General features: G+C 38.2%; 1 protein-coding gene across 1 annotated transcript in view; it reads right to left on the reverse strand.

The window, feature by feature from the left end:
* The window catches only part of RTF1 (RTF1 homolog, Paf1/RNA polymerase II complex component), a 54,847-nt gene that overhangs the window by 7,350 nt on the left and 20,686 nt on the right, over nt 1–26,811 (reverse strand). Inside the window, exons 3-9 of the mRNA XM_054565570.1 lie at nt 21,298–21,445; nt 19,020–19,224; nt 12,048–12,162; nt 11,586–11,697; nt 6,571–6,706; nt 5,875–6,052; nt 1,207–1,289 (exon numbers count right to left, since the gene is read on the reverse strand). Of these exons, the coding sequence (XP_054421545.1) occupies nt 1,207–1,289; nt 5,875–6,052; nt 6,571–6,706; nt 11,586–11,697; nt 12,048–12,162; nt 19,020–19,224; nt 21,298–21,445 (977 nt within the window). The remainder of the gene's footprint in view (nt 1–1,206; nt 1,290–5,874; nt 6,053–6,570; nt 6,707–11,585; nt 11,698–12,047; nt 12,163–19,019; nt 19,225–21,297; nt 21,446–26,811) is intronic.

Below are 26,811 nucleotides of genomic sequence, written 5' to 3' on the forward strand. Positions count from 1 at the left end.
AATCCATCACAGTCAATTGGCACCCAGAACATGAAATATTATGTACATATCTGAATGACAAGGAAACTCTTCCCTAGAAAGGAAGAACACTATCTTTTTACTGACCCCTGTGCTGACAAAGTTGAGTGAGTCAGTGCCATTTTCCTAGAGACACTTGCTGCATGTTATGCCCACTGCCCTCCCCAACCGGTTATTTTTATTTATTTAAAAACATTCTGCCCTGGCTGGTGTGGCTCAGTGGATTGAGTGCTGGCCTGCAAACCAAAGGGTAGCCAGTTCGATTCCCACTCAGGACACATTCCTGGGTTGCAGGCCAAGTCCCCAGTAGGGATCGCATGAGAGGCAACCACACATTGATGTTTTTCTCCCTCTCTTTCTCCTTCCCTTCCCCTTTTTAAATTGTATTTCTTTTTAGAGAGATGGGAAGGAAGAGAGAAAGAGAAGGAAAGAAACACTGATCGGCTGCCTCTTGCATAGGAACAAGGCCTGTAACCCAGGCATGTACCCTGACTAGGAATCGAACCAGCAACCTTTCGCTTTGCGGCATGACGTGCAACCAACTAAGCCATGCCAGCCAGGGCCCAACTAGTTTTTTTAAACAGACCAAAAGAGATAATGGGGGAGGGAGAAGAGAATGGGGGAGAACCCAAAGAGACCAAATTAGGCCATGGTACAGCTGTGCCTATTACCTGCTATTCACACTGGTCCTGGCAAACTGCTTCTATTCCTTCCTATATGGGGCTTTAGAATTTTCAGGCTCCAAGAGGACAGGGATTTATGTATCTATTTTGTTTTCGCCTCTATCCTGATGCCTAGAACACTGGCATGTATCAGGTGTTCAGTAAATATCATGCTACTAAAGAAGAAACTAAGTCCAAAAAGGTGACGTGACTCGTCAAAGCCACAGGCTGGTTAGTGACAGAGCCAGGACCAGAAGCAAGCCTCCAGACCTTGCTTAGGAAATGCCTGCAGGGCTCTGGAAGGAGCAGGTCACAAAACCTAACTTTTTTCTTCTATATGTCCTACCATTTCATATCCCTGATTTCTCCTAAAACAGCTATATCCCACTTTCTCTCTGGGCAACAGCAAAATAAGTTTCAATCCAAGTCTCAGAAAAACATCCCACTGGGAGAGAGTAAGAGCCCACCCAGGCAGTGCCTGTGTGCAACGGGAGCAGAAGCTGCCACACAGAAACACCTCTCCTACCGTAGTTGTAGCCCTTTGTTTGTTCTGGTGCCACCAAGCTGGTAAACTTTAGCAGTTTCCACGACACCTGTGATCTCAGCAACCTAAGTGAAAGGACAGAGACAACAGTCAAAAAACAGACTCCCGCAGAACTCTCCACACACTCTCTCTTTGGCTCTATCTACCTGACCGCAGATGAGCGGCCCTGCACTGAGAGGTGCCTACAGCTGAAAGGTGTTCTGGGCACCTTTCTCAGCTTTAGAACTAACAGCCAAGTACTAGGAGCCCTGTACCCAGAGTAGTAAGCAAACGCCAGGAGAGGAGGCAGTTAACTGGGTGGGGCTTGTTAGAAGTTTCCTGTCCAACTTTATTCTACCTTACTAGGGGATGTACTTGGAATTTCAGAGGTCAGTTTTATCAATCAAATATGAAGACTATGGGGGTCAGTTTCGGGTGCCAAGTTTTCCAAGGCTTGGTTATGTTAAAACCATACAACCAACAACAAAATAAATAAATAAATAAATAAAAATTTCTAATGCTGGTGCTCCAGCCTTCTAGGCCACAGAGGCAGTGCTGGAACCAACAAAAGAACCTCGAGTAGGTTGGAGAGATTTTTTTTTTTTTTTAAATTTTAACAAAACCACAATATAATTTTGATCTAGAAGTCCATTAGTATGCAACATGGAACATTTTCATTTACAGCAGGTCCTCAAATAATGTCATTTTGTTCAGTCATTTCATTTCAATGTTGGTAAGAGAAACAAAATTGGCTCCCCACCAGAACTACTGTCTGTGTGGTTTGCACATCCTTCCAAGTCTGTAGGTTTTCTCTGGGGACTCCAATTCCTCCAGCCTCTCAAAAGTGCACACATGAGGTGAACTGGCTTGAATACCTTGTCCCAGTCTGAGTGTGCGTGTGAGTGGGGGCAAAGCGGGGGTAGGGGGGGTTGTTTCTCCCTTGTGCCCTGCCACTCATGACCCTAAACCAGGATAAGTGTGTTAAAAAAGATCCTTATCTTACTTGTTTGTATTTTATTACCAACTTCCTGTTTTTAAAAATTATCTTATTTTTCAATTACAATTGACATACAATATTATATTAGTTGCAGGGGTACATTTCAGTGATATTATATCACTTACTAAGTGATCATCCCAATTAATCTCATGCCCACCTGACCCCATAGTTATTAGAATATTATCGACTACATTCCCTAATCTGTACTTGACATTCCCATGACTATTCTTTTACTATCAATTTGTAATAATAATCCCTTCACTTTTTTCATCAAACCACCCTTCCATCTGGCAACCATTAAAATGTTCTCTGAGTCTATTTCTGTTCTGCTTGATTATTTTGATTTTTAGATTTGGTTGTTGATAGATGTGTATTTATTGTTGTTTTATTGTTTGTATGTATGTGTATACATATGTTTTTTTAAAAATTACTTTTAGAGAGAGGGGAAGGGAGGAAGACAGAGAGAAAAACATCAATGTGTGAGAGATACATGGATCGGTTGCCTCTCACATGCCCCCAACTGGGGACCTGGCCTACAACCCAGGCATGTGCCCTGACTGGAAATCAAACCAGTGACCTCTCAGTTCACAGGCCAGCACTCAATCCACAGAGCCACACCAGCCAGAGCTACTGTTCATATTTTGTATCTTTTTTTCTTCAAGAAGACCCTTTAACATTTCATGTTATATTGGTGTGGTGGTGATGAACTCCTTCAGCTTTTCCTTGTCTGCGAAGCTCTTTATCTGTTCTTCGATTCTAAGTGACAGCTTTGTTGGGTAGAGTAATTTTGGTTGTAGGTTCTTGCTTTTTATCACTTTGATTACTTCATGCCAAATTCCTTCTGACCTGTGAAGTTTCTGTTGAGAAATCAGTTGAGTTTTACAGAAGCTCCCTTTGTAGGTAACTAACTGCTTTTCTCTTGCTTTTTTAAAGATTCTCTGTCTTTAACCTTTGACATTTTAATTACATGTTTTGCTCTGGGCTTCTTTGGGTGCATCCTGTTTGGAACTCTTTGTGCCTACTGGACTTGTATGTCTGCTTCCCTCACCAGGTTAGGGAAGTTTTCTGTCATTATTTTTCAAATAGGTTTTCAATTTCTTGTTCTCTGTCTTCGCCTTCCGGCCTCCACTCTGATGCAAATGAAGCTGTACTTGAAGTTGCTCCAGAGACTCCTTACAATATCCTCATTTTTTGGATTCTTTTTTCGTTTTGCTGTTCTGATGTTTTTTCTTATATTCCAAATCGCTGTTTTGATTCTTGGCTTTGTCTACTCTATTACTGATTCTCTGTAAATTACTCTTTATTTCAGTTACTGTATTCTTCATTTCTGACTGGTTCTTTTTTATGGTATCCATGTACTTTTTTATGCTGTTGAAGTCCCTGAGCATCCTTATATGAGCAGTGTCTTGAACTCTGCATCTGGTAGATTGCTTGTCTTCATTTTGTTTAGTTCTTTTTTTAGTTTATTTATTTATTTTTTCAGAGAGAGGGGAAGGAAGGGAGAACCAGAGGGAGAGAAATATCATTGTGTGGTTGCCACTCATGCGCTTCCTACTGGGGACCTGGCCTGGAACCCAGGCATGTGCCCTGACTGGGAATCGAACCAGCGACCCTTTGGTTTGCAAGCTGGCACTCAATCCACTGAGCCACACCAGCCAGACCATTTTGTTTAGTTCTTTTTCTGGAGTTCTGTTCTGTTCTTTTGTTTGGGACATAATTCTTTGTCTCTTCATTTTGGGAGCCTCCCTGTGTTTATTTCTATGTATTAGGTAGAGCTCCTACATCTTGTTCTTGGTAGAGTGGCCTATTGTAGTAGGTGTCGTGTAGAGCCCAGTGGCACAGCCTCCTGGTTCACCTGAGGCAGGCACTCCAGCTATGCTGTGCCCATGTGGGCTGCATACATCTTCCTGTCGTAGCTGAGACTTGATTGCTGTTGGTACATCAATGGGAGGGATTTACTCCCAAGCCTATCAGCGGCCACCACTGTAGAGGATCGGCTCTATAGTGGTCCACCCCATAGAATGGGATTTACTTCAGTGGGGTTCTGGTGTCCCCTGAGTCTGCCCCCTAAGTATGTCACTTGTAGAGGTGGTTGGGTGGTGCTTCGACGTGAACTAAAGCTGTCCACTGGGTGTGCTGACTCTGAGGCTTCCGAGGAGGTATAGACCAAGGTCAGCCACCGCCTATGTTCTGCCCAGGGCACCCTGCCTGCGCTATAAAGCGATCTGCAGATGGCTGCAACTTGTGCTGGGCTTGGAGGTGCCCAGGCAAGGCCAAAGTGTGAACCCAGGCCGGCTGCTGTTAGTGCTGAGCCTGGAGCCACTTAGCAAGGGGTATGGGGCACACTGAGGCCCAATGCTGCTTCTTTGACACATTTCAGGAAAGTCTGAAGCATGAGCCAAAAGAGGCCGTTTGTATAGGAAAGCTAATGGAAACAGCTAGGGTAGGCTAGGTGATTGGTGAGGCATGGTCTCAGGGAATCATCAGGGGAGGGACAAACAGTGATAGCCAGGTAGATGGAGACTCAGATATGGCACCCCACCTCCGCCTTTGCCATCAGCTCTGTGGAAGGAGGGCTTATCAAAGGAACAATGGCCTCTACCAACACTTCTGTCTGGCAGAGAGCTACCACCTGCTTCCCCAACAGCCCAGCTCTCGCCCCAACACTAGCCACTTCAGTTCTTCCCTGTATGTCCCAGGTGCTTTTTGAGCGCTGGAACTCAGAGATTAAGTCCAAGTAACTCCATGCACGGGTCCTTTAAGAGGAACTGCTTGGGAGTCCAGGAGCCCTCTGACTCATTCAGCTGCAAGACCCTGCTACTTTTTACAACCAGATATGGGGACATCTCTTCGTGGCACTGGAACCCTGGGCTGGGATGCCTTGCTCCTCAGGGCGGACCTCCACAGCCAAGATACCGCTTTCCATTTTTTACTCACCACACCATGGTGTGGGTCTAGCCTGTTCTACATCTCCGCTCCTCCTACCAGTCTCAATATAGCTTCTTTATATCCTCAGTTGTAATCTCTGCTCGTTCTGAATGATGGTTGTTCTGTAGTTCAATTTTTGATGTGGTTGTGGAATGATGTGAGCACTGCGTTTAGCTATGCTGCCATCTTGACCAGAAGCTCCTTACTTGTTTTTATTAGTCTTTCTTATCAATGTTTAATATTAGATGTGTTTTGGGTGTTTATTTAAACATTTGGTGATTTTTTTGTGATGTGAAATATGTCATAGAGATTTAACTCTTGTTTATATCAATTAACCTATGGTAAACTGGTTTTGTTGTATTTCATTTCCCTTAAAGTCACAGTTTTCAAGAACCTATCGACAATATTTAGTAAGGACTTACTGTATTTATTTTTCAAATGAACAAATCTTCCAGATTATGTAACAACAAATACTTCATAAATCTCTCCCTTTTTGCTTTTGTATGGAAGGAAGGTAGAGAATTATTCTAAATCTAAATCTACCAGCTCTAACTACTCTTCCTGGCAGCGGGTCATGCATGATCCCTGGTTACCCCAGAGAGTCACTATTCTACAGGCATCTCGATGTCTATTTTCCCATAAAATGAGACTAGAAGAGTGACAGATTTATGAAGCAGCTCTTACTCCGAAGTGAGAGTCATTACATTTAAAACACGGACAAATTGTCCAAGGAAAGAAACACTAACCCGGTAAACTGGTTTGCTGTTGTGGTTTCCAATGCCAATTCGTACAAAACATCCTGTGACAGTTTTAGCGAAGAAGGGCATATGACACCAACGTTCTAGCTTATGTCGTGATAATCGAACCCGATTCAATTCTTCAGGTAAGGAGACTGGTTGTGATTTTGGAGGGATCTCTTCTTTCCTGTGAGGAACAAAGGTCACCGGGAAAAATTTTCATCATAAAATCAGCTCAAGAGAAATAAATAAAATACCAATTTCTTAAAACACCATCAAAGTACATGTGCTTAAGGCAGTAGGAGAAATACATGAGCCAGCAGGAAAAGAGTGGTAAAAGAATCCTCTTCCTAACCAGTAGTGTGAATTGCCTTCATAAGCAGTAGTGTGAACTGTGTTGATAATTCCGCCATCCCAGATAACCTATCACAGTACGAAAACAAACGGAAGCTCCCAGCCAACGTGGGGGCGACATGAAGTCAGTTCCTACCTACTGGGCCCGAATGAAATATCCAGGGCTGCAGAGCAAGAGCCAAAGGCAGGAGCTATGTTTGGGCTAATGTACTGGGAAACTCAGCTCAGGAATTCAGGGTGCTGCACCAAACAAAATTCATAGTCCTAACGGGGAAACTGGAGATTACAGTAAGCTTCTCCTCAAAGAACCCATTTACTCTAACTACCAGACCAAAATGTACGTCAGCTTACTCTTCTTCTTCATCAGATGACGATGTTCGGGATGAGCGGTCTGACTTTTCACTGGACTTGTCATCCTCTTCTTCCTCCTCATCGTCAGAGTAAACCTCACTGGTTTTTAATGGCTGTTTTTTGGCAAGGAGCTCAGCTAAAAAAGAAGTGGGAAATGTTTACCTAGCATCTTTCAATAAGGAACCGAAACATTCTTTACCTCTGATAAAGAACCGACACATGGAAAGTGACTTGATAGCTCCATCTTCTCTGCAGTGGATTGTGATTACTTGGACTATATATGGAAGTGAGTCAAACCAGAGATAAAATTATTTAGCACCAAATGTCAAGCCTCAGTAAAAAAGAAGCTGGGAGATTGTTGCTATATGGGCAGAAAGGTCACCAATTCTACTGACAATTGTACTTTATTGCACTCAAAACATTTGATGATGGGCATGTAAGATGGGAAAAAAACATTTATAATGTCTTCAGAGAATCTTCGAGTAAAACTTTATATGGTAACTGTCTCAACTACTCAACTTTGTTGTTGTAGATAGAAAGCAGCTATATGCCTTGGCTGGATGGCTCAGTTGGTTAGAGCGTTGTCCCCATATGTGACGGTTGTGGGTTCCATCTCTGGTCAGGGCACATATGAGAAGTAACCAATGCACAGCTAAGTGGAACAACAAAATTGAAGTTTCTCTCTCTTTCTCTATCTCCCTTCTTTTCTCTCTAAAATCAATTTAAAAAATAATAAAGAAAGCAAGCAGCTATAGACAATTATGAGACAAATGGGCATCATTGTATTCCAATAAAATTTTACCTTTAAAAAGATGGTTTATCAGCTGATGTCCAACATAAAAACTAAGGAGTGATTTCTAGGATGTGCTGTTAAGTAAAAAAAGCAAGGTAGAGAAAAGTGTGTATAGTGTGCTACCATTAATCCAAGATAGGAGGTGAATCTGTGTCCCTTTGTTTAGGGGGGAAAGAAAGGATATAAAAATTTTTTTAAGTGGTTACCTAATATGGGAAGAAGGCAAGGAGTGAAACAAAAAGGTATTGTGCTAAATTTTTTTTAATATTCCTTAATAGATTTAACTTTGGAACCCTGTATTTTATGTAATCATAAAACAAAATAGTAAGTCAAATCTACACATCACAAGCAAAATGAAGCAAGGTATTCCTTTGACAGCACAACCACACAAAAAAGAACCATAACAAGTGACTTTAAAATAAAGCTTTTTGAAAGGACAAACATATAGACAAATAGAATAGAAAGCCAAGTCAATTCAGTGATTTGGAAAATAAGCAAGCAGAAAACACCCAATCAGAACAGCAAAAGGAAAAAATGAGGATAGTTAAGGAGCCTCTGGGACCCCTTCAAGCACACCAACATTCCCGTCATGGAGGTGCCAGAAGGAGAAGAGAAAAAGGGACTGAAACCCTATTTGAAAATATAATGATGGAAAACTTCCCTAATCTAAAGAAGGAAATAAATATGCAAGTCCAGGAAGCATAGAAAGGACAAAATAAGACAAATTAAAGAGGCCCACACTAAGACACATTAAAATTAAAATACCAAAGATTAAAGACAAAGAGAGAATCTTAAAAACAGCGTGGGAAAAGTAGTTTGTTACCTAAATGGGAGCTCCCATAAGACTGCTGGCTGATTTCTCAACAGTAACTTTGCTGCCAAAAGGGATTAGTACAAAATATTCAAAGTGATGAAAAGCAAAAACCTATAACTAAGATTACTCTCCCCAGCAAAGCCATCATTTAGAATTGAAAGACACATAAAGAGCTTCCCAAATAAGAAAAGCTAAGGAGTTCATCACCACCAAATCAGCACTACAAGATTTGATAAAGGTTATTCTTTAATATGAAAAGATAAAAGAAATAAAATGGTAAAAAATGCGTATCTATCAAAATGGATAAGAAAACAGGACCCTTACGTATGCTATTTACGAGAGACTCACTTCAGATCACAAGACACACATCAACTGAAAGTAAAGAAATGAAAAAAGGTATTTCTTTTTCCTTTTTTTATCCTGATCTGAGAACATGCTTATTGATTTTAGAGAGAGAGGAAGGTAGGGAGAGAAACACTGATATGAGAGAGAAACATCAGTTGGTTGCCTCTTGTACACACCCTGAATCTGCAACTTAGGGACATGCCCTGATCAGGAAGCAAACCTGTGATCTTACGCTCCAGCCAACTGAGCCACACTGGCCAAAGCAAAAAAGATATTTGTTGATAATGGAAACAAAGTGGTGTAGCAAAACTTATACCAGACAGAACAGACTTTAAACAAAGGCTTAATGAGTGATAATAAAGGATCCAGCAACTTGACCTCTGGGCATTTATCTGAGAAACCCAAAACATTACATTGAAAAGACATGCATCCATATATTCACTGAAGCATTACTTACAATAGCCAAGATACAAAAGCAACCTAAATGCCCATCAATAAATGAATGGATAAAAAAAGTGGTGTGTCTATACAATGAAATATGACTCAGCCATAAAGAAAAAAAGAATGAAATCTTGCCACCTGGAACAACACAGATGCACCCAGAAGATATTGTGCTGAGTGTAGTTAAGTCAGATAGAGAAAGATATGTGATTTTGATTCTATATGGAATCTTAAAAACAAAATAAATGAACAAACAGACCAGAGGCAGACTCAATGATACAAAGAATATTTTGACAGTTGCTACATGGAAGAGGAGTTTGGGGGAATGGTTGAAAAAGGTGAAGGGATTAAGAAGTGTTATACAAATTAGTAGTTACAGAATCATTGTGTGGATATAAAGTACAGTATAGGGAATACAGTTAACAATATTGTAGTAACTAGATATGCTGTCAGATAGGCACTACATTTATTGAAGTGATCACTTTGTAAGTCATATAGATGTCTAATCACTGGGTTGTACACCTGAAACTAATAATAATATTGTCCACCAACCGTAATTGAAAAATAAATTTAAAAAAATCCCAGCTCTGTACACTAAAAAGGCTTAGACATAATGACCAACCCAGAAGCATGAGTGCTTACTACATCTAGACTCTGCTGTCTAAATATAATTTTTTACGAAAAAGAAACCAGGGTTCCTTAGAGGAAAGGCTGACTCCAAATCCAGAAAGCAAGAAAGCTATTAAAGAGTACTGGGGTCTTATGACAAAAGGACCTGGGCTACAACTAGTTGAAGATGGGACAGTATGGGTCTTAATAATAAAAACCACAGTGGATTAAAATATATAAAGTATCTTAAAACCCATGAGTTCACAGGGTTATTCAAAATAAATAAACCTCATTGGTCACCTTTGGAAGTTGTTAAGGAACTATCTCATTCTTCTGAAAACTAGTAAAGAAAAAAAATATCAAGCATTATTCTGCTTTTCCTGTAAAAAATAGCACCTGTTGGTAACTAAATAGCTGATGAAAAGTTTCTGTTTTATAGAAGTAGACCAGCCCTGGTTGGTGTGGCTCAGTGGACTGAGTGTCGGTCTGCAAAACAAAGGTCACTGGTTTGATTCCCAGTCAGGGCACGTCCCTGGGTTGCGGGCCAGGTCCCTAGTTGGGGGCATGTGAGAGACAACTGATTGATGGTATCTCTCACACACTGATGTTTCTCTCCCTCTCCCTCTTCTCCCCTTCCCCTCTTTCTAAAAGTAAAATAAATAAAATCTTAAAGAAAAAGAAAAGTATACCAATACCTAAAACTTAGCCTTCCCCTCAAAACAAAATAGAAACAGAACAAATCCAAATCTGCCTGATTCTCTAGCTCTAACTCCAAATTACAGGAATTGCAAGGGACTAGAACACATTCAACAATGCCAATGTGATATACTCAGCATCTGTGAGAAACCACAGGGTAAACGACCTGGTTTCTTCAACAAGTAAGCTGGAAGGGGCTAAAAAAAGAGATGGACAGGAAAACCTATAGATTAAGCAACTTTGGGGATATATTAACAAATCACAATGTCTGGACTTTATATATGACCCTTATTCAAATGATCAAATTAGTATATTTTAATTATAAAACAACTAGAGAAATTTGAACACTGACTAGATATTTGGATAAAGGAATATAATATTAAGGGATTTGTTGTTACCATTTTTAGGTAATGTATTGGTATTATAATTAAAGCAAGAGTCCTTATCTTTTCAATATATTGAAGTAATTATGGTTGAAATATAATGATGTTGGAATTTATTTCAAACTAACACGATGGAAGAGGGAGTGTAGCTCTAACAAGACTGGCCATGAGTTGCTGTTATTATTCTTATGCACCATTCAGACTTGTTAGAGTACATGTAGATTTACAGCCTCCAAGTTTGCCCAGTACAGTAGTTTTATCACTAGAAGTTTGACTTATTGATGGAGTCCCATAGTAGTTTCAGTTTGAGATACAGTTTTTTTTCCACCATACATGTGTGTATTTTCCCTTCAGGTGATGGAATGTTTAGGACATCTGTATGCATGGTTACTCAGTTTTTATGAACTGTTGTACCCTGTTAGTACATATTGCTCTGTGACTCTAGTATATCTCATTTGTAATGACCAAACCTAAATAAAGATTAAAAAAATTTATTAAAAAAATTTCCTTCTACTTTTTTCTTTTTTTAAAAAAAAATTCCAGAGAGACAGGAAGGGGAAGAGAGAGAACCATCAATTGGTTGCCTCCCATATGTGCCTCAACGGGGCACCAAACCCACAACCCAGGCATGTGCCCTGACCAGGAATCGAACCCACAACCTTTGGTCGATGTTCCAACCAACTGAGCCATACCACCTAGGGTCTAAATAAAGATTTTTATTGTAACTCCTGCAAAACAAAACAAAACAAAACTGGCCAACTGACTGTTGAGGCTGGATGATGATGGGTTCATGGAGGTTCGTTATACTATACTCTGTGTTTGGAATTTCCCATAATAAAGAACTGAGAAATGGGAAAAATAAAAATGGGCACCAGGAAGTCAAATCATATATATGATCAAAGACACAAAGTAGCATTATATTTTCCCCAGTTACCTGTTCTGTTCTTCCGTTTTTCTCTCTCTGCTTTTAGCTCCTCCATGGCTTGAGATTTCTTATCTAGTTTCTCATCCCGTTTGGAACGCCGTTCCTTGTTGTGGGATGTTACCTAGGAAGGGAAAGATAGGTAGGATGGCTCTTTTTACAAAAGGCTGAAAAGATTTTTCTATACCCAACAATCATTCAGTTCTTCACTGTGACTACATTGGCTGCCGAAACTGAAACTTGCTAGAAGGGAGAGAGCATCCTCTTGTGGACACAGAGGGTAGAGCAGTAAAACCAACCCCTTCCTTACCTGCCTAATAGAAAGCTTTAGAATTACAGGGTTAAGACTCTTTCAAGAAAGACACCCTACATCTAGCTAATATTTGCTGATTAATATAGACCTGTCTTTTATATAAACATACACTCAAAACAGAGATTTACTCTTAGGATAATGACGTCCATCAAATCTCCTACCTGAGATTCTTGAATCTGTGTCAGCTTTTTCTTTTCCTGCTCCTCTTCTTGCTTTTTCTTTTTTTCTTTCTTTTCTTTCTTTTTGGCTGTTTTTAGTTTTTTCTTGATTTCAAATCTGGTTAAAAGATATTTGTTTGGTTTTTAAGTGTCAATGAAATATTTGTAAAGACTGATTTCTATGAGATAGGAGAAAAGGAGTAGAAGGAAGAGGTGAATAAACGTTTTGGCTTCTTGCAAGAGACTCCAATGTACTAAAAAATATTTAATATAAGTACACTAAACGTACATAAAAGCATTAAGTTGAAATAGACTTAAAATGAGGGAAAATATTCAGGATACTATTATATCCCGTTGGTAACACACAGCTCTTCCACGACCTTTACATAATAAAAGAAAGTAATTGATTTTAAATCACCAATGGTGTTCCATTAGAAACAGAACGAAGCCACGGAGAGCCACTGTCACAGTTCGAAGTGGTCAAGACAAAGGCTGTATTTGAGTAAGTTTGTTTTCCCTCTTTCATTAGAAAAAAATGAAACCCCCCCTCCACCGCCCCAGCAAACATATCAATAAATATGCTATTCCCTTAAACAAACGTAATCTAGGCTCTCTCCCTATAATGAAAATCAGGCTTTCATGAAATTAAACTATTTTCTTCTTGGTGAATTTAAGGAACTTTATGGATGAGATAAAGGAATATAATATTAAATTCTTATTAAAACACTCCAAAATAACACCAACAGTCAAATTTTTACTTAGTTCTTAACACAGTACTAAAAAATTTATGTCCTTTCAGTCATTATTAAGGTTGCAAATGCACTTTTATAATATGATAGGGGTGCACTGTTATAAATGTACTCCTTTTAAAAAGTTAATAATTAAACAACATACTCCTAAATAACCACTGTGTTAAAGAATAAATCACAAATGAAATCCAAAAATAATTTGAGATGACTGAAAATGAATATACATGTTAAAACTTAAAGAATGTAGCTAACGTAGTGCCTAAAGAGAAATATGCAGCTGTAAATGACTATATATTTTTTAGAAAGACAGATTTCAAATCAATAGCTTAATCTCCATCTTAAGACAGTGGAAAAAGAGAAAACTAAATATAAAACAAAGCAGGAGAACAGAATAAAGGTTAGAGAAGAAATTAATGAAACAAAATAGAAAAATATACTTCAAGTAAAACCAGAGTTCATTCTTTGAAAAGATCAACAAAATTGTTAAACCTTTGGCTAAAATGATCAAGAAAAAAAGAAACAAGACTCAAATTACAAAAATCAGGTATTAAACATGAGATATTACCATCAACCTTATAGAAGTAAAAGAAATCATAAGGAACACTATGAACAATTGTATGGCAACAAGTTAGGTAATTTAGATGGGATGAAAAAAAATCTCTAGAAAGTCACAAACCACTAAACTTGACTCAAGAAGAAATAGAAAGGTCTGAATGAGATCGATAATAAAAGTTTGAATTAGTAATTTTAAAACTTCCCACAAAGAAAAGAGAAGAGAAGGGAAAAAGAGAAAGAGAAGGAGAGAAACATCAATGTGAGAGGGAAATACTGATCAACTGTCTGTCATACACACCCTGACCAGGGACCAAACCCATAACCCAGGCATGTGCCCTGACTGCAAATCAAATTGGAGACCTTTCACTTTCTGGAACAACACCCAACCAACCGATAGCCACACTGGTCAGAGCTCTACCAAACATTTAAAGAAGTAATACCAATTCTTTACAAACTCTTCCAAAAAATAGAGAGAAGGAAACACTTTTTAATTCATTCTGTGAGGTCAGTATTATTCTGATATCAAAAACAGACAATGATATTACAAGAATAAAAAAGTATAGATCAATATCTCTTAAGAATACTGATGTAAAAATTAACAAAATAGTAGCAAACTGAATATATAAACTTATAAAAAGGATGATACACCATGATCAAGTAGGATTTACCCTAGAAATGCAAGGTTGGTTCAATATAAGAAAGTCAATCATTGTAGTATACCAGATTCACAGAATAATATACAAAAACCACATGATTGTCCCAGCAGACACAGAATAAGCACTTACCAAATCCAATACCCTGTCTTGATAATAACTCTCAACAAACTAGGGACAGAAGGAAAGTTCCTCAAACTGACAGAAAAACCCACAGCTAACTTAATACTTCATAGTGAGAGACTGAATGCTTTTCCTCAAGATCAGGAACAAGACAAGGATGTATATGCTCTCATCATCTGGAGGGCAAGAAAAAGAAATAAAGGGGTCCATATTGGAAACGGAGAAATAAAATTAATCTGTTTTTGCAAATCACATGATCTTATATATAGAAAATAATAAGGAAGCCACTAAAAACTATTAAAACCAGTAAGTTATTAGCTCAGCAAGGTTGCACAGTATAAGACCAATATACAAAAATTAATTTTATTTCTATATATGTGCAATGAACAATTTGAAATTAACAAAGAAAACAATTTCATTTACAATAGCATTCAAAAATATAAAATATTTAGAAATAAATTTAACAAGTGCTCAACTTTTACACTAAAACTGTCAAACACAGCTGAAAGAAATGAAAGAATACCTAAAGAAGTAGAAAGACACCATGTTTGTGGATTGAAAGACTTAAGTGTTAAGATAACAATACTCTCAAATTTGATCTACAGATGCAATACAATTCCTATAAAAAGCCCGGCAGCCTTTTTTTGTTGTAGAAATTGACAATCTGATAATAAAATTCATATGGGAATATAAAGAGCCTAATATAAACAAAACACCTTTTTAAAAAAAGGTTTTATTTATTTATTTTTAAAGAGAAAGGAAGGGAGGGAGAGAGGGAGAGAAACATCGACGTGCAAGAGAAATATAGATTGGCTTCCTCCCACACGCCCCCAAACAAGGACCTGGCCCACAACCCAGGCACGTGCCCAGACTGGGAATGGAACCAGTGATCCTTCAGTCCACAGGATGACGCCCAACCCACTAAGCCACACCAGCCAGGGCTAAACAAAACACTTTTGAAAAAAAGAACAAAGTTGGAGAACTCGCACTTCCCAAGTTAAAATAGACTACATCAGTAATCAACACAGTATAGTATAGACAAAGGGACAGACATAGATCAATGGGAGAGAATTGAGAATCAACAAATAACAACAACAAATGTCCATGTATCTATGGACAACTGATTTTCTTTTTTTAAATGATTTGAGAGAGAGAGAGAGGGAGGAAGAGAGAGTGGGAGGGACGAAGAGAGGGAAAGGGAGGTGGGGGAACAGAGAAAGAGTGAGAGACAATATGATTTGTTGTTCCACTTATATATGTATTCATTGGTGGTGTCTTGTATGTGAGCTGACCAGGGATCAAACCCACAACCTTGTCATATCAGGATGACTCTCTAACCAACTGAGCTACCCAGCCAGGCCTGGACAATTGATTTTGACAAGAGAGCCAAGATTGGGGAAAGAACAGTCTCTTAAACAGGTGGAACTCGGACAACTGAAAATCGACATGCAAAAGAATAAAGATGGATCCCTAGTTCACACCCTTTACAAACAAGATCTCAAAAATGGATCAATGACCTAAATATAAGAACTAGAACTTACAAGAAAACATGGGGATATATTATCTTAACCTTGGATTTGGTAATAGATTCTTGGATATGATAACAAAAGCTTGGGCAAGAAAAGTAAAAAAAATTGTCCATCAAAATTAAACATTTTTGTGCATAAAAAAACACTATCAAGAGAATGAAAAATACAACTTACAGAACAGGAGAAAATATCTACAAATCATGATAGAGTGAATCCCTACAACTCAATAATAAAAAGACAAGTAACCCAGTTTAAAAAAATGGGCAAAGAGCCCTGGCCGGCATAGCTCAGCTGATTGGGCATCATCCCACAAAGCAAAAGATCACAGGTTCAATTCCCAGTCAGGGCACATGCCTGGGTTGCAGGCCTGGTCTCCCGCTGTGGGCTTGTGAGAGGCAACCGACTGATGTATCTCTCACACATTGACATTTCTCTCCCTCTCCTTCTCCTAAGAGAAACCCTACCTTCCCCTCTCTCCAAGTAAATAAAATCTTTTTAAAAAATGGGCAAAGGACTTGAACAGACATTTCTCCAAAGACAGCCAACAAGGACATGAAAAGATGTTCAACATCATCAGGCAACAGGAAAATGCAAATCAAAATCACAGTGATATATATTTCACGTCCACCAGAATAGCTATTATGAAAAAAAAGTAAAATATCAAGTGTTGGCAAAGATACAGACAAATTGGAACCCTTATAAATTGCTGGTGTGAATGTAAAATGGTACAGGGGCTGCATAAAACAGTTTAGTGGTTTCTCAAAATGAAACATAAAATTACTATATGACCAGCAATTCCACTCCTAAAGAACTGAAAACAGTTATTCAAACAAATATTGGTACATGAATGTTCATATTAGCAATATTTACAATAGCAAAAAGGTGAAAACAACATGTCAATCAACAGATGAACGGATAAACAAAATGTGGTGTACTCATACAATGGAATATTATTCAGCCATAAAAAGGAAAGTATTGATACATGGTAAGTGGCTAAACTTCAAAAATATGCTAAGTAAAAGAAGCCAGTCACGAAAGACTGTAAGTATGATTCCATTTATGTAAAATGTCCAGAAATAAACAAATCTATAGGGACAGTAAGTACATTAGTGGTTGCTTAAGGCTGGAAGGCTCGGGAGGAAATAGAGAAATGGCTGCCAATGACTAGAGAGTTTCTTTCTGGGGTGATGAAAATGATGGTTATACAACTTTGTGAATATATAAAACCACTCAATTGTACACTTTAAAAGGTGGATTCTATGGTGTGTAAAATATACTTCAATGAAATTATTTTTAAAATAATAGTTTTTACATAATGTTCTTATATGTATCATCTGACTCAAACTTTACAACAATCCCTAAAGAGGCAGCTGAGGCAGGAAGAGGGAAAGTAGCTAATTCAGATCACCCGGACAGTCTGAATTAAGCATGGACCTGACTGAAAATGTCGGTGCTTTCTAGAACTAAGCTACTTTTTATGGCTGCCCGTACTCACCTTAAAAATAAAAAAAAAATTTTTTAATGATTTTATTTATTTAATTTATTTTTAAGTGGACCTTCCAATCAGTCCACTAAGCCACATCAGTCAGGACTAAAAATTTTTTTTTAAAAATTAAAAAAGAGGCAGCCTGTCCTGACTGGTATGGCTCAGTTGGTTGAAGCATCGTCCCCCAAAGTGAGAGGTCACTGGTTCCATTCCTGGTCAGGGCACATGCCTGGGTTGCAGGTTCTGTCCCCAGCAGGGGGTGTGTGAGAGGTAACTGATGGGTGTTTCTCTCACACATAGGTGTTTCTTTCCCTCTTTCTCCCTTCATTCCCCTCTTTCTAAAAATAAATAAATGGGGGGAGGCAGAGACAAATGTATTTAAAAAGTAAATAAATTTAAAAAAATATATTAAAAAAAAAGAAAAGCACATTACATGTAAATTAAAACCTTTTTTGCAAAAAAAATAAAAAAAATAAAAATAAAAATAAATAAATAGGAGAGAGGGGTGGGTGGAGGTGGAAGAGGATATAAGGGGAATAAGTGGTCATGAAAAAAACCAGTAACAATTAAAAATAAATAAAATCTTTAAAAAATATATAATGTTAACAAAAAAGAGGCAGCCTTATAAGAGGCAAAGAATCTAAAAACTGAAAATATCTTGCTATGGGTGTTGCAGGCTATAAAATGGGATGCTAATAGTTTTTACATAAAAAGATCAATTATTATGATTAAATGAGATCTACACAAAGACCTTTATCGTAAAAGATGCAGGATATTTCTGGGTTACCCTATTGTACTGCCATGCAGCTGAATAAATAAACTATAAAAAAAAAATCTCAATTTGCCCTGGCTAGTGTGGCTCAGTTGGTTGGAGTGTTGTCCTGTAACTGAAGGGTTGCCGGTTCAATTCCCGGTCAGGGCACACGCCTAGGTTGCGGGTTTGGTCCCCAGTCCCAGCACATACGGGAGGCAACCAATTCATGTTTCTCTCTCTCCTTCTACTCTCTCTTCAAAGCAATGAATAAATGTCCTCAGGAGAGGGTAAAAAATTAAATCTCAATTTTCTGTGAATGGCTTTGAAGTTCTGTCTTAATTATCATCACTGTAAACATTTTTCCAGTCACTAAAAGTAAGTCACTGAATCACTCGACTGCCTCATTCACATATGGTGAAAAATATAAACACCAAAATATAGTAAAACTTTTGAGATAAGCCACCCATTACTCTTGAGCTTATTTGAGATTTTCTCATAGGGCCCTATTGGCCTTATATAAGAATCTCTTGTTATGTTTTCCACAGCTCAGAAATACAAATTTTAGAAGTTATCCCAAATCATCTGGCAATTCCGTCAGTTTCTTAAGTCTTGTTTGTTCCAGTACAGGTAACCCTGGAAGCATTCACACTCAAACCAAATGTCTATTAGTTGCTGCTAACTGAAAGACAAATATTCTTCTCTCTTGATAACTCACCATACTTAACATGGTCACTAGAAGGCACTAATACACTCGCAGATGAATTAGAACTGCTGCCAAAGAAAAGGCTTCTATTTTATTTTATGATATTAGGTAAGTAGGGAAAAATCCTAGTTTTGAGGACTATTTTATTTCCTGAGACAAAAGCTAAATTCTTTTTACCTTGAAATTCTCTTAGGAGTTAAAGAACAACTTTTGCCATTTCAACATGGCTTCTGAATATCAAACAGCAATTTAACACTTGAGGTTTAAAAAAATACAAAAACCATGCTGAAAGGATAGTGCAATATCTAATTCATACATAAAGATGATAAATCCCAAGTCCTAATTAAATCATGTGGCGACAGGGCTCGAAATGTGAATTCTGGGATATTATTTTATTTAATCATTAAGGAACTTTAACCTTACCTTCTTTTCAACACCTCCCTCTTCTCTATGCGGTTGAATAGTTCTTGCTCTCTTTCTTTCTCTGTCATCTGCTCTAGACGAGCCCTGTCTTCCTCATCTCCCATGAGGTCTTCTCCGTAGCCATCATGGAACTCTTCATCTTCTGAAGAAGAATCCGAATCTGAACTGGAGGAGGAGCTATTGCTGTCAGAATCTGATACTTCACCTGCAACAAAGGCCCAAACACAAGATTAGGCTCTGCTAGAGAAGACAGGCCACAGGTTACTCCAGTGTTGGTAACTGTTAGTCCTTCACTCCCCTAGGCAAAGCGGTATATGGCCATCTCAGCTCCCTTGGTCTGCCTTTGGCAAATGTAAACACAGGTTAGGGAAACTGAAGCTGGAATATAAACCAGAATGTTTTTAATTTTTTTATTTTGGGGGGGGGAACAGACGTAAAGAAAAAAGTCACATGAATACATCTTATAACTTAGGCTCACCCATTGTTAACATTGGTAATTTACTTTCTGTCTATACATGTAAAATAATGTATTCATTTTATTTATTCATTTTGCTGAACTGAAATTTGCAGATTGTAACCCTTTATCTCTAAACACTTATAAAAAAAATAGTCTTTTACATAACCAATTATATAATTATCAAAATCAGGAAATTTAACATTGATGTAATACCCTTATCTAACATACTCCATATTCAAATTTCACCAGTTGTTCTAACATATCCTTTCTAGTCACTTTTCAACCAAAGGACCCAATCTACGATCACACACTGGATTTGGCTGCCATGTCTCCCTACTAGCCTTTAATCTGCAACAGCCTTTGTTGTTGTTGTTTTGTCTTTCACACAACTTAATTTTTGAAGAGTATAAGTCCCAAAATTATCTAATATAATTTTATGAACCCTGGCTGGTCTGGCTCAGTTGGTTAGAGCATTGTCCTTTGAGCCAAGAGTTTGTGGATTTGGTTCCTGGTTGGGGCACCCACAAGAGGCAACCAGTCAATGTTTCTTTCTCACATTGATGTTTTCCTCTCTCTCCCTTCCCCTCTTTCTAAACTCAGTAGGTTTACCCTTGGGTAAGGATTAAAAAATACATAAATGAAAAGAATTGTATGAGGTGATGAGGAAAACGTTCTTTATCTTAACTAGTAGCCACCACATATGGGTACTGAACAATGGAAATGTGGCTAGTGCAATTAACTGAGGCATTCAATTTTTAAGTTTTAATTAATTCAAATTTAACTAGCCATATTTATCAAATGCCCCAATTTGGGTTGGTTGGCTTCATCAAGCACTATCTAGGTTATGAATTTTTGGCAAGAATAGTCCCTAAGTGATGGTGTCCTTTTCAAAGTATCACATCAGGAAGCACCTGACATCTATTTGTTCTGTTAATAGTGATATTAATTTGGATTTTCAGTTAAGGTGGTATCCCCCAGATTTCTTCTTTGTAAAGGCACGTTGTTTTCTCATTTGTAGTTAATAAATATAATAGGGAGATGCTTTGCTACTATAAACATCTTGCTCTCCAACAAACTCTAACTCAATGGTTTTAATATTCATTGAAAATTCTTGAGTAAATCAATTACTACTATGACAGTTAAAAAATGGTGATTTTTCTATCATCTCTTCTACATTTAGTAGTTGACACTAAAAAAAAAATTCATCCCTGACAGGTGTGGCTCAGTGGATTGAGTGCCAGCCTGTGAACTGAAAGGTTACTGGTTCGATTCCCAGGCAGGGAACATGCCTGTGGGTTGCAGGCCAGGTCCCCAGTTGGGGTGTGTGAAAGGCAACTGATTAATGTATCTCTTGCACACTGATGCTTCTCTTTCTCTTTCTCCCTCCCTTTCTCTCTCTCTAAAAATAAATAAATAAAATCTTTAAAAAAAAATCAATGTTTCAAGGGAGTCATTAAATTGATTAGTGGATTCCTAATAAGAATATTTTTTACTGAGTTTTGTATCTGGTTCAAAGATTTTCCTCCTCTGTCAGACAATGCATAAGAAAGATGGAAGGAAAGCATGGCACTCAGGGTAAAGTGAGTTGAGATTCTAATGCAGGGACTCCTCATGGGTTTCCTGGATGGGTTTCCTGGACCTTATTAACCTTTGGAACTGCATGTACTTTTCCTGCTTCATTCAAAGTCTCAAAAGATCCATGACCACCGAAACGTTATGAACTGCTGTAACACATGCACTTTCCCCCTCTATTTTTGACTCTGCATCTTCAACCCGACAATAGTGGGAGCGCACTCCCAGGGTCCGGGCCATTTGGCTCACCTTCCTCAGGAGCTGAGCTCTCAGCGGAACTGTCTTTGTCCGAACTGCCTGAGGAAGCAGTTTTATTGGCCTGTTTCTTCATGGTTCCTTTCTTCTCTATTTTTCTGGCCTTTCCTTTCTTCTTATTTTTATTGCTCCCAAACGTCCACTACAAGGAGAAAAGAAAAAGGAAAACTGAAACAGAGACTTTAGTAGGAAAGCTGGAAGATTTAAGAGTGAAGAGTCTCTGACGCTGGTCAAAATAATTACAAGAGTCTCTATTGCTTTGGACCCAAAATAAACATACTTTATATGAAGAAGATGTGGATTTTTGAAATCTTGGGTTAATAGTTCATAACCTATGATTTGTAATTTCTTAGAGGCAGTAGATAATTGATATAATAAAATTTAATTAATGCACTCTTATCACAACAGAAAAACAAAGATATCAACTAAACAAAGATATTAACTAAAATTCAGTTGTTACAGAAATCAGGTCCTAATGTTTCCTGTGGCAGAGAAGGCAGCAATCTTGGGTTAATAGTTCATAACCTATGATTTGTAATTTCTTAGAGGCAGTAGATAATTGATATAATAAAATTTAATTAATGCACTCTTATCACAATAGAAAAACAAAGATATCAACTAAACAAAGATATTAACTAAAATTCAGTTGTTACAGAAATCAGGTTCTAATGTTTCCTGTGGCAGAGAAGGCAGCAATTGCTAGGGGTTGGCATGTCTGGGTGCGAGTACACAGAGAATGGTTTCCTTCTGGAGTGGGCTCCAGGAAGGCAGGGAATAAAGCCTGTCAGCAGAAGAAAACTGCAGAAGCACAGGGAGAAGGGAGGAGGACCATGCTTTGGCACGGATGGTAGCATGGTACCAACTCCAAGGAGGCAGGACGTCAAGTAGATCATTTTATATGTGTGTGTATGCATCTTTTAAAAAAAATCTGCATATATTTAACTACAAGATATGTTTTAATTGAATCATAAATAGATCCCATACATCTAAACGTAAGGAACCTGCAGTCTGCATTATGAAAATAAAAGAACAATATACAGTTAATCATTCCATGGCCAAAAAAATGAAACAAAACAACAACAACAAACTTCATCAGGCATTTAAGTCTGAAAGACCAAGCAATAGTTTTAAAAATTCACAAAGACAGCCCTGGCTGGTGTGGCTCAGTGGATTGAACGCCAGCCTGCAAACCAAAAAGTCGCCAGTTTCTCAGCCAGGGCACATGCCTGGGTTGTGGGCCAGGCCCCTGGTTAGAGGGTGTGTGAGAGGCAACGGACAGATGTATCTCTCACACATCAATGTTTCTCTCCCTCCCCTTCTCTCTCCCTTCCCCTCTCTCTAAAAATAAATAAATAAAATCTTTTAAAAGATTTCACAAAGACAAGTTATAGTAAACTATACCTCCTTTGATATTTTAACTTGTATATTTAGGAGAATGATTTTGGGTGAAAAATACTTTATTTGGGGGTTTTATTTTATGTACTATAAAGAATAACCTTTTCAGCATCACAGACTGAATTATAAATCTGGTATTAACATAAAGTCTCTATACCTAATATTAAAAAACACACTAAGTCTTTGCTCCTTCTATAATGTGATCATAAATTAATCTCCTACCTGGTAATGGTTAATGTCAGAAGTAAGTTTATTTATTTTTCTGTGGGGGGTTGGGGAGGTAGTTCTGATGAGCTTTCCATTTTAGAAAAGTTCCATATGAGCTATTCTTAGAACCAAAGTCTGTTACTTCACTTTAATAAAATACTGCCAGAGAGTGCTATTTTAATCTTCTGATTTTTCACTTTTAATTTACTCTTAGTTATTTTAATTGCCACTTTATTTTTGTATTTAAGAGCTAGGAAAAAGGGACAAGTGAAAAGAAACACATTATAGAATTACACATCAAATGAATCAATCGTGACTTCCCTTTTTAAGTTAATTTACTTCTCAAACCGGCACGTTTCAACACTTACATTATTATTTGGAAAGAAATTCTAATGCTTCTCTCTTCTAAAGCCTAGTTCCCAACCATTTCAAAATTTTTCACCTTTTTGTAATAGCTTTTCTTTTTATAAATATTTACTTTTCAATTACAGTTGACATACAATACTATATTAGTTTCAGGTATAAAACCCAGTGATAAGACTTACTTACAAAGTCATCATCCTAATAAACCTAGGACCCATCTGACACCATACATAGTACATTATTGATCACATTCCCTGTGCTGTACTTTACATCCCCACAACTATTCCGTAACTACCAATTTGTACTTCTTAATCCTTTCACCTTTTTCAACCATCTTCCCAAATCCCTCCCATCTGACAACCATCAAAATGTTCTCTGTATCAAATTTGTTACTGGTCTGCTTATTATTTTGTTTCTTAGGTTCCACATATAAGTGATATTACATGACATTTGTCCTTCTTTGTCTGACTTACTTCACTCAGCATGATACCCTCTAGGTCCATCCACATTGTTGCAGATGGCAAGATTTCATTCTTCTTTTTTTAAATGACTAACTCATATTTCATTGTATACATGCGCCATTTTTTAATTCATTTATTCTAATGGATACTTAGGTTGCTTCCTTATCTTGGCTATTGTAAATAACGTTGTAATGAACATATAGATGCATGTCTTTTCAATTGAGTATATTGGGTTTCTTCAGATAAATACCAAGAAGTAGAATTGCTGGGTCCTTCCTTATCTCTTGTTATAGGCTTTGTTTTAAAGTTTCTTTTGTCTGGTGTAAGTGTTGCTACCCCAGCTTTTTTGTTTCTGTGAAATATCTTTTTCCATCCCTTTCCTTTCAGTCTGTGTGTGTCTTTTGACCTGAAGCAAGTCTCTTATTGATAGCATATGAAGGGGGCCACCCCAAAAACCAGAATTATCTTCCGGAGGGCAGGTCCTTTGTAGTATAGGCTTCGCCACCTGGGTGAGTGCTCTAGAAACTCATATGTATCAGTGTACCAGCTGATGTTGTTGTGAGAGGCTGCATTCAGCTTCAATTAATTTTTTTTTTTGAAGACTCTTTCAATGCATTTGCCCTTTTCAATGTAAATGCCCATGGGTGATTTACTAAGTGCACCAGCCCACACTGTGCAGAGTGTTCAGCAGTTTCTGACCCAACAACGGATGTGATCCTCATGCCTCACCCTCCCTATTCACCTGATCTTGCCCCAAGCAACTTTTTTGTTTGTTTGTTTCCCCAATGAAAAAAGTCCTCCAAAGGAAACGTTTTGTTGATGCGGAAGAGGTGAAACAAAACAGCAGAAGTACTAATAGGCATCAAAATTGATGAATTCAAAAACTGAGCAGTGGAAAAACATATCAAGAGGTGTACTGCATCAAATGGAGAGTACTTTGAGGGTGACTGAAATTTAAACATGTGAGAATAAATAATTTTTTATAAATAAATTCTGGGGGTTTTTTTAGGTCTCTCTCATATGTAAGGGCCTTGTGTTGTTACTCATTCAGCAACCCTATGTCTTTTGATTGAAACATTTAACATATTTGTTTTTAAAGTAATTACTGATATATATATATGTATTTATTGTCATTTTATTTCCATTTTTTTTCTTCTTATACAAAACCTTTTAACATTAGCTTTTTCTTGTCTGGGAAGCTCTTTATCTGTCCTTCAATTATAAACAATAGCTTTGCTGGGCAGAATAATCTTGATTGTAGGTCCTTGCTTTTCTCACTGAATATTTCATGCCAGTCCCTTCTAGCCTGCTAAGTTACTGTTGAGAAATCAACTGACAGTCTTATAGGAGTTCCCTTGCAGGTAACTGCTTTTCTCTTGCTGCTTTTAAGATTGTCTTTATTCTTGGGCATTTTTATTATGATGTGTCTTAGGGTGGACCTCTTTGGATTCATCTTTTTTGGGATCCTCTGCGCTTCCTGGGCTTGTTTTTTCCTTCTCCAGTTAGGGAAGTTTTCCATCATTATTTTCTCAAATAGGTTCAATTCCTTATTCTCTCTTCTTCCAGCACCCCCATGATGAGAATGTTGTTACACTTGAGTTGCCCCAGAGGCTTTTTGAATGCTGTGGGCATATCAATGGGAGTGATATACTCTAAGTCGATTGGCTGTGACTACAGCAGATGAGCTGCAGTGCAGAGGCTAAGCCCCCAGAGCAGGACTCGCTTCAGTGGGGTTCTGGTGGCCAAGAAGTTTGTCCCTTGAGTGTGTCGTTCATGGAGGTGGTTGGGTAGCACTGCAGTGTAGTCGGAAGCTGCCCACTGGATGTGCTGGCTCAGGGGCCTCCTGGGAAGTGTAGACCAAGAACAGCTGCTGCCTGTGCCCTGCCCTGGGCCAACTAGCTACAGAGTGACCTGCAGATGGCTGCTACTTGTGCTGCACTTGGAGGTGCCCAGGAGAGGCCAAGCTGCACACTGAGGCTGGCTGCTGCTAGTGCCAGGCTTTGGGCCATTTAGCAAAGGGTACAGGGCACACCAAGGCCAGACGCTGCTTGTTTGGGGTTTGTGGAACTTAGAGAGGTTTTAAGAAATTCTCCAGCATGAGCCAAGACAGGCCATTTGTATGAATAAGCCACTGGAAGCGGTTTGGGTGGGCCCGCAAAGTAGGTGGGGGTGGGATCTCAGGGAATCACCATAGCAGGGAGAAGAGTGTTAGCTAGGTTGATAAAGACTCAAATATGGCACTTAACCATTTCAAATTTTAATCATTCCAGGAAGATAATTTTAGGTGAATTTGAATGAATCTAAAAGAGGCTAAAGTACTGAATTTCTCAGTGAACAGAACTAAAACATATCAACTTCCTATGCTGAAAACACATATCTATTACTAGAGGCAATTCCATGTATAAAATATCTTTTGCATTAGCTTTGGTTACAACAAATAGCACAACTATGCACATATTAGTCAATATTTACTGGTTTGTTATGAAAATGGGCACCACCCACCTCTTCCAAACAGGGTGTCTTGGCCCTTTCAATTTCTACCCAATGGGAATATAAGGCTAAGAGAGAAATGCTGAGCTACCAGGGTCACATGTATTTAAGTCTTCAGGTCTATTGTTGCCTACAGATGTGGGTTTCTCATGTACAACAGAGCCAAATTCTGGACTCCCTAAGGGAAAACGTGTTTGTGAGAGCATTATAGAGCTAAACACGAAGTAACACATGTGAATCCAATTCAGGGGGTACTAGGAAGCTAGTTGTCTTCCTTATCCTTCCACACTCTACCAGCCGCAATTTGCCACTGTCTGAGCTTGTCACTCACTCATAGTCTGTGATGTTTATCCCTTGGGGAAGATAGAGAAAAGATAATAATAAAAGTAGAAAATAAAATGTTTCCATTTAAAAAGGGCTTTCCTGACTAAACCTGAGTGTGGTAAGGAAACCTCGTTTTTCCTTCCAACAATTTTCAAAAGAAATGAGATGACAAAGGTGCCTTATCTCCAATGAGACTAACTCAATAGGGTCCATTACGCCAGTGGCAAACACCGGAACTCACTGCATGAAACAGGATTTTAGGGGAATT

The sequence above is a fragment of the Pteronotus mesoamericanus genome, unplaced genomic scaffold (genome assembly GCF_021234165.1).
Source record: "Pteronotus mesoamericanus isolate MK-2021 breed Mesoamerican mustached bat unplaced genomic scaffold, CSHL_Meso_final contig_164, whole genome shotgun sequence".
In the NCBI taxonomy this organism is placed as follows: Eukaryota; Metazoa; Chordata; class Mammalia; order Chiroptera; family Mormoopidae; genus Pteronotus; species Pteronotus mesoamericanus.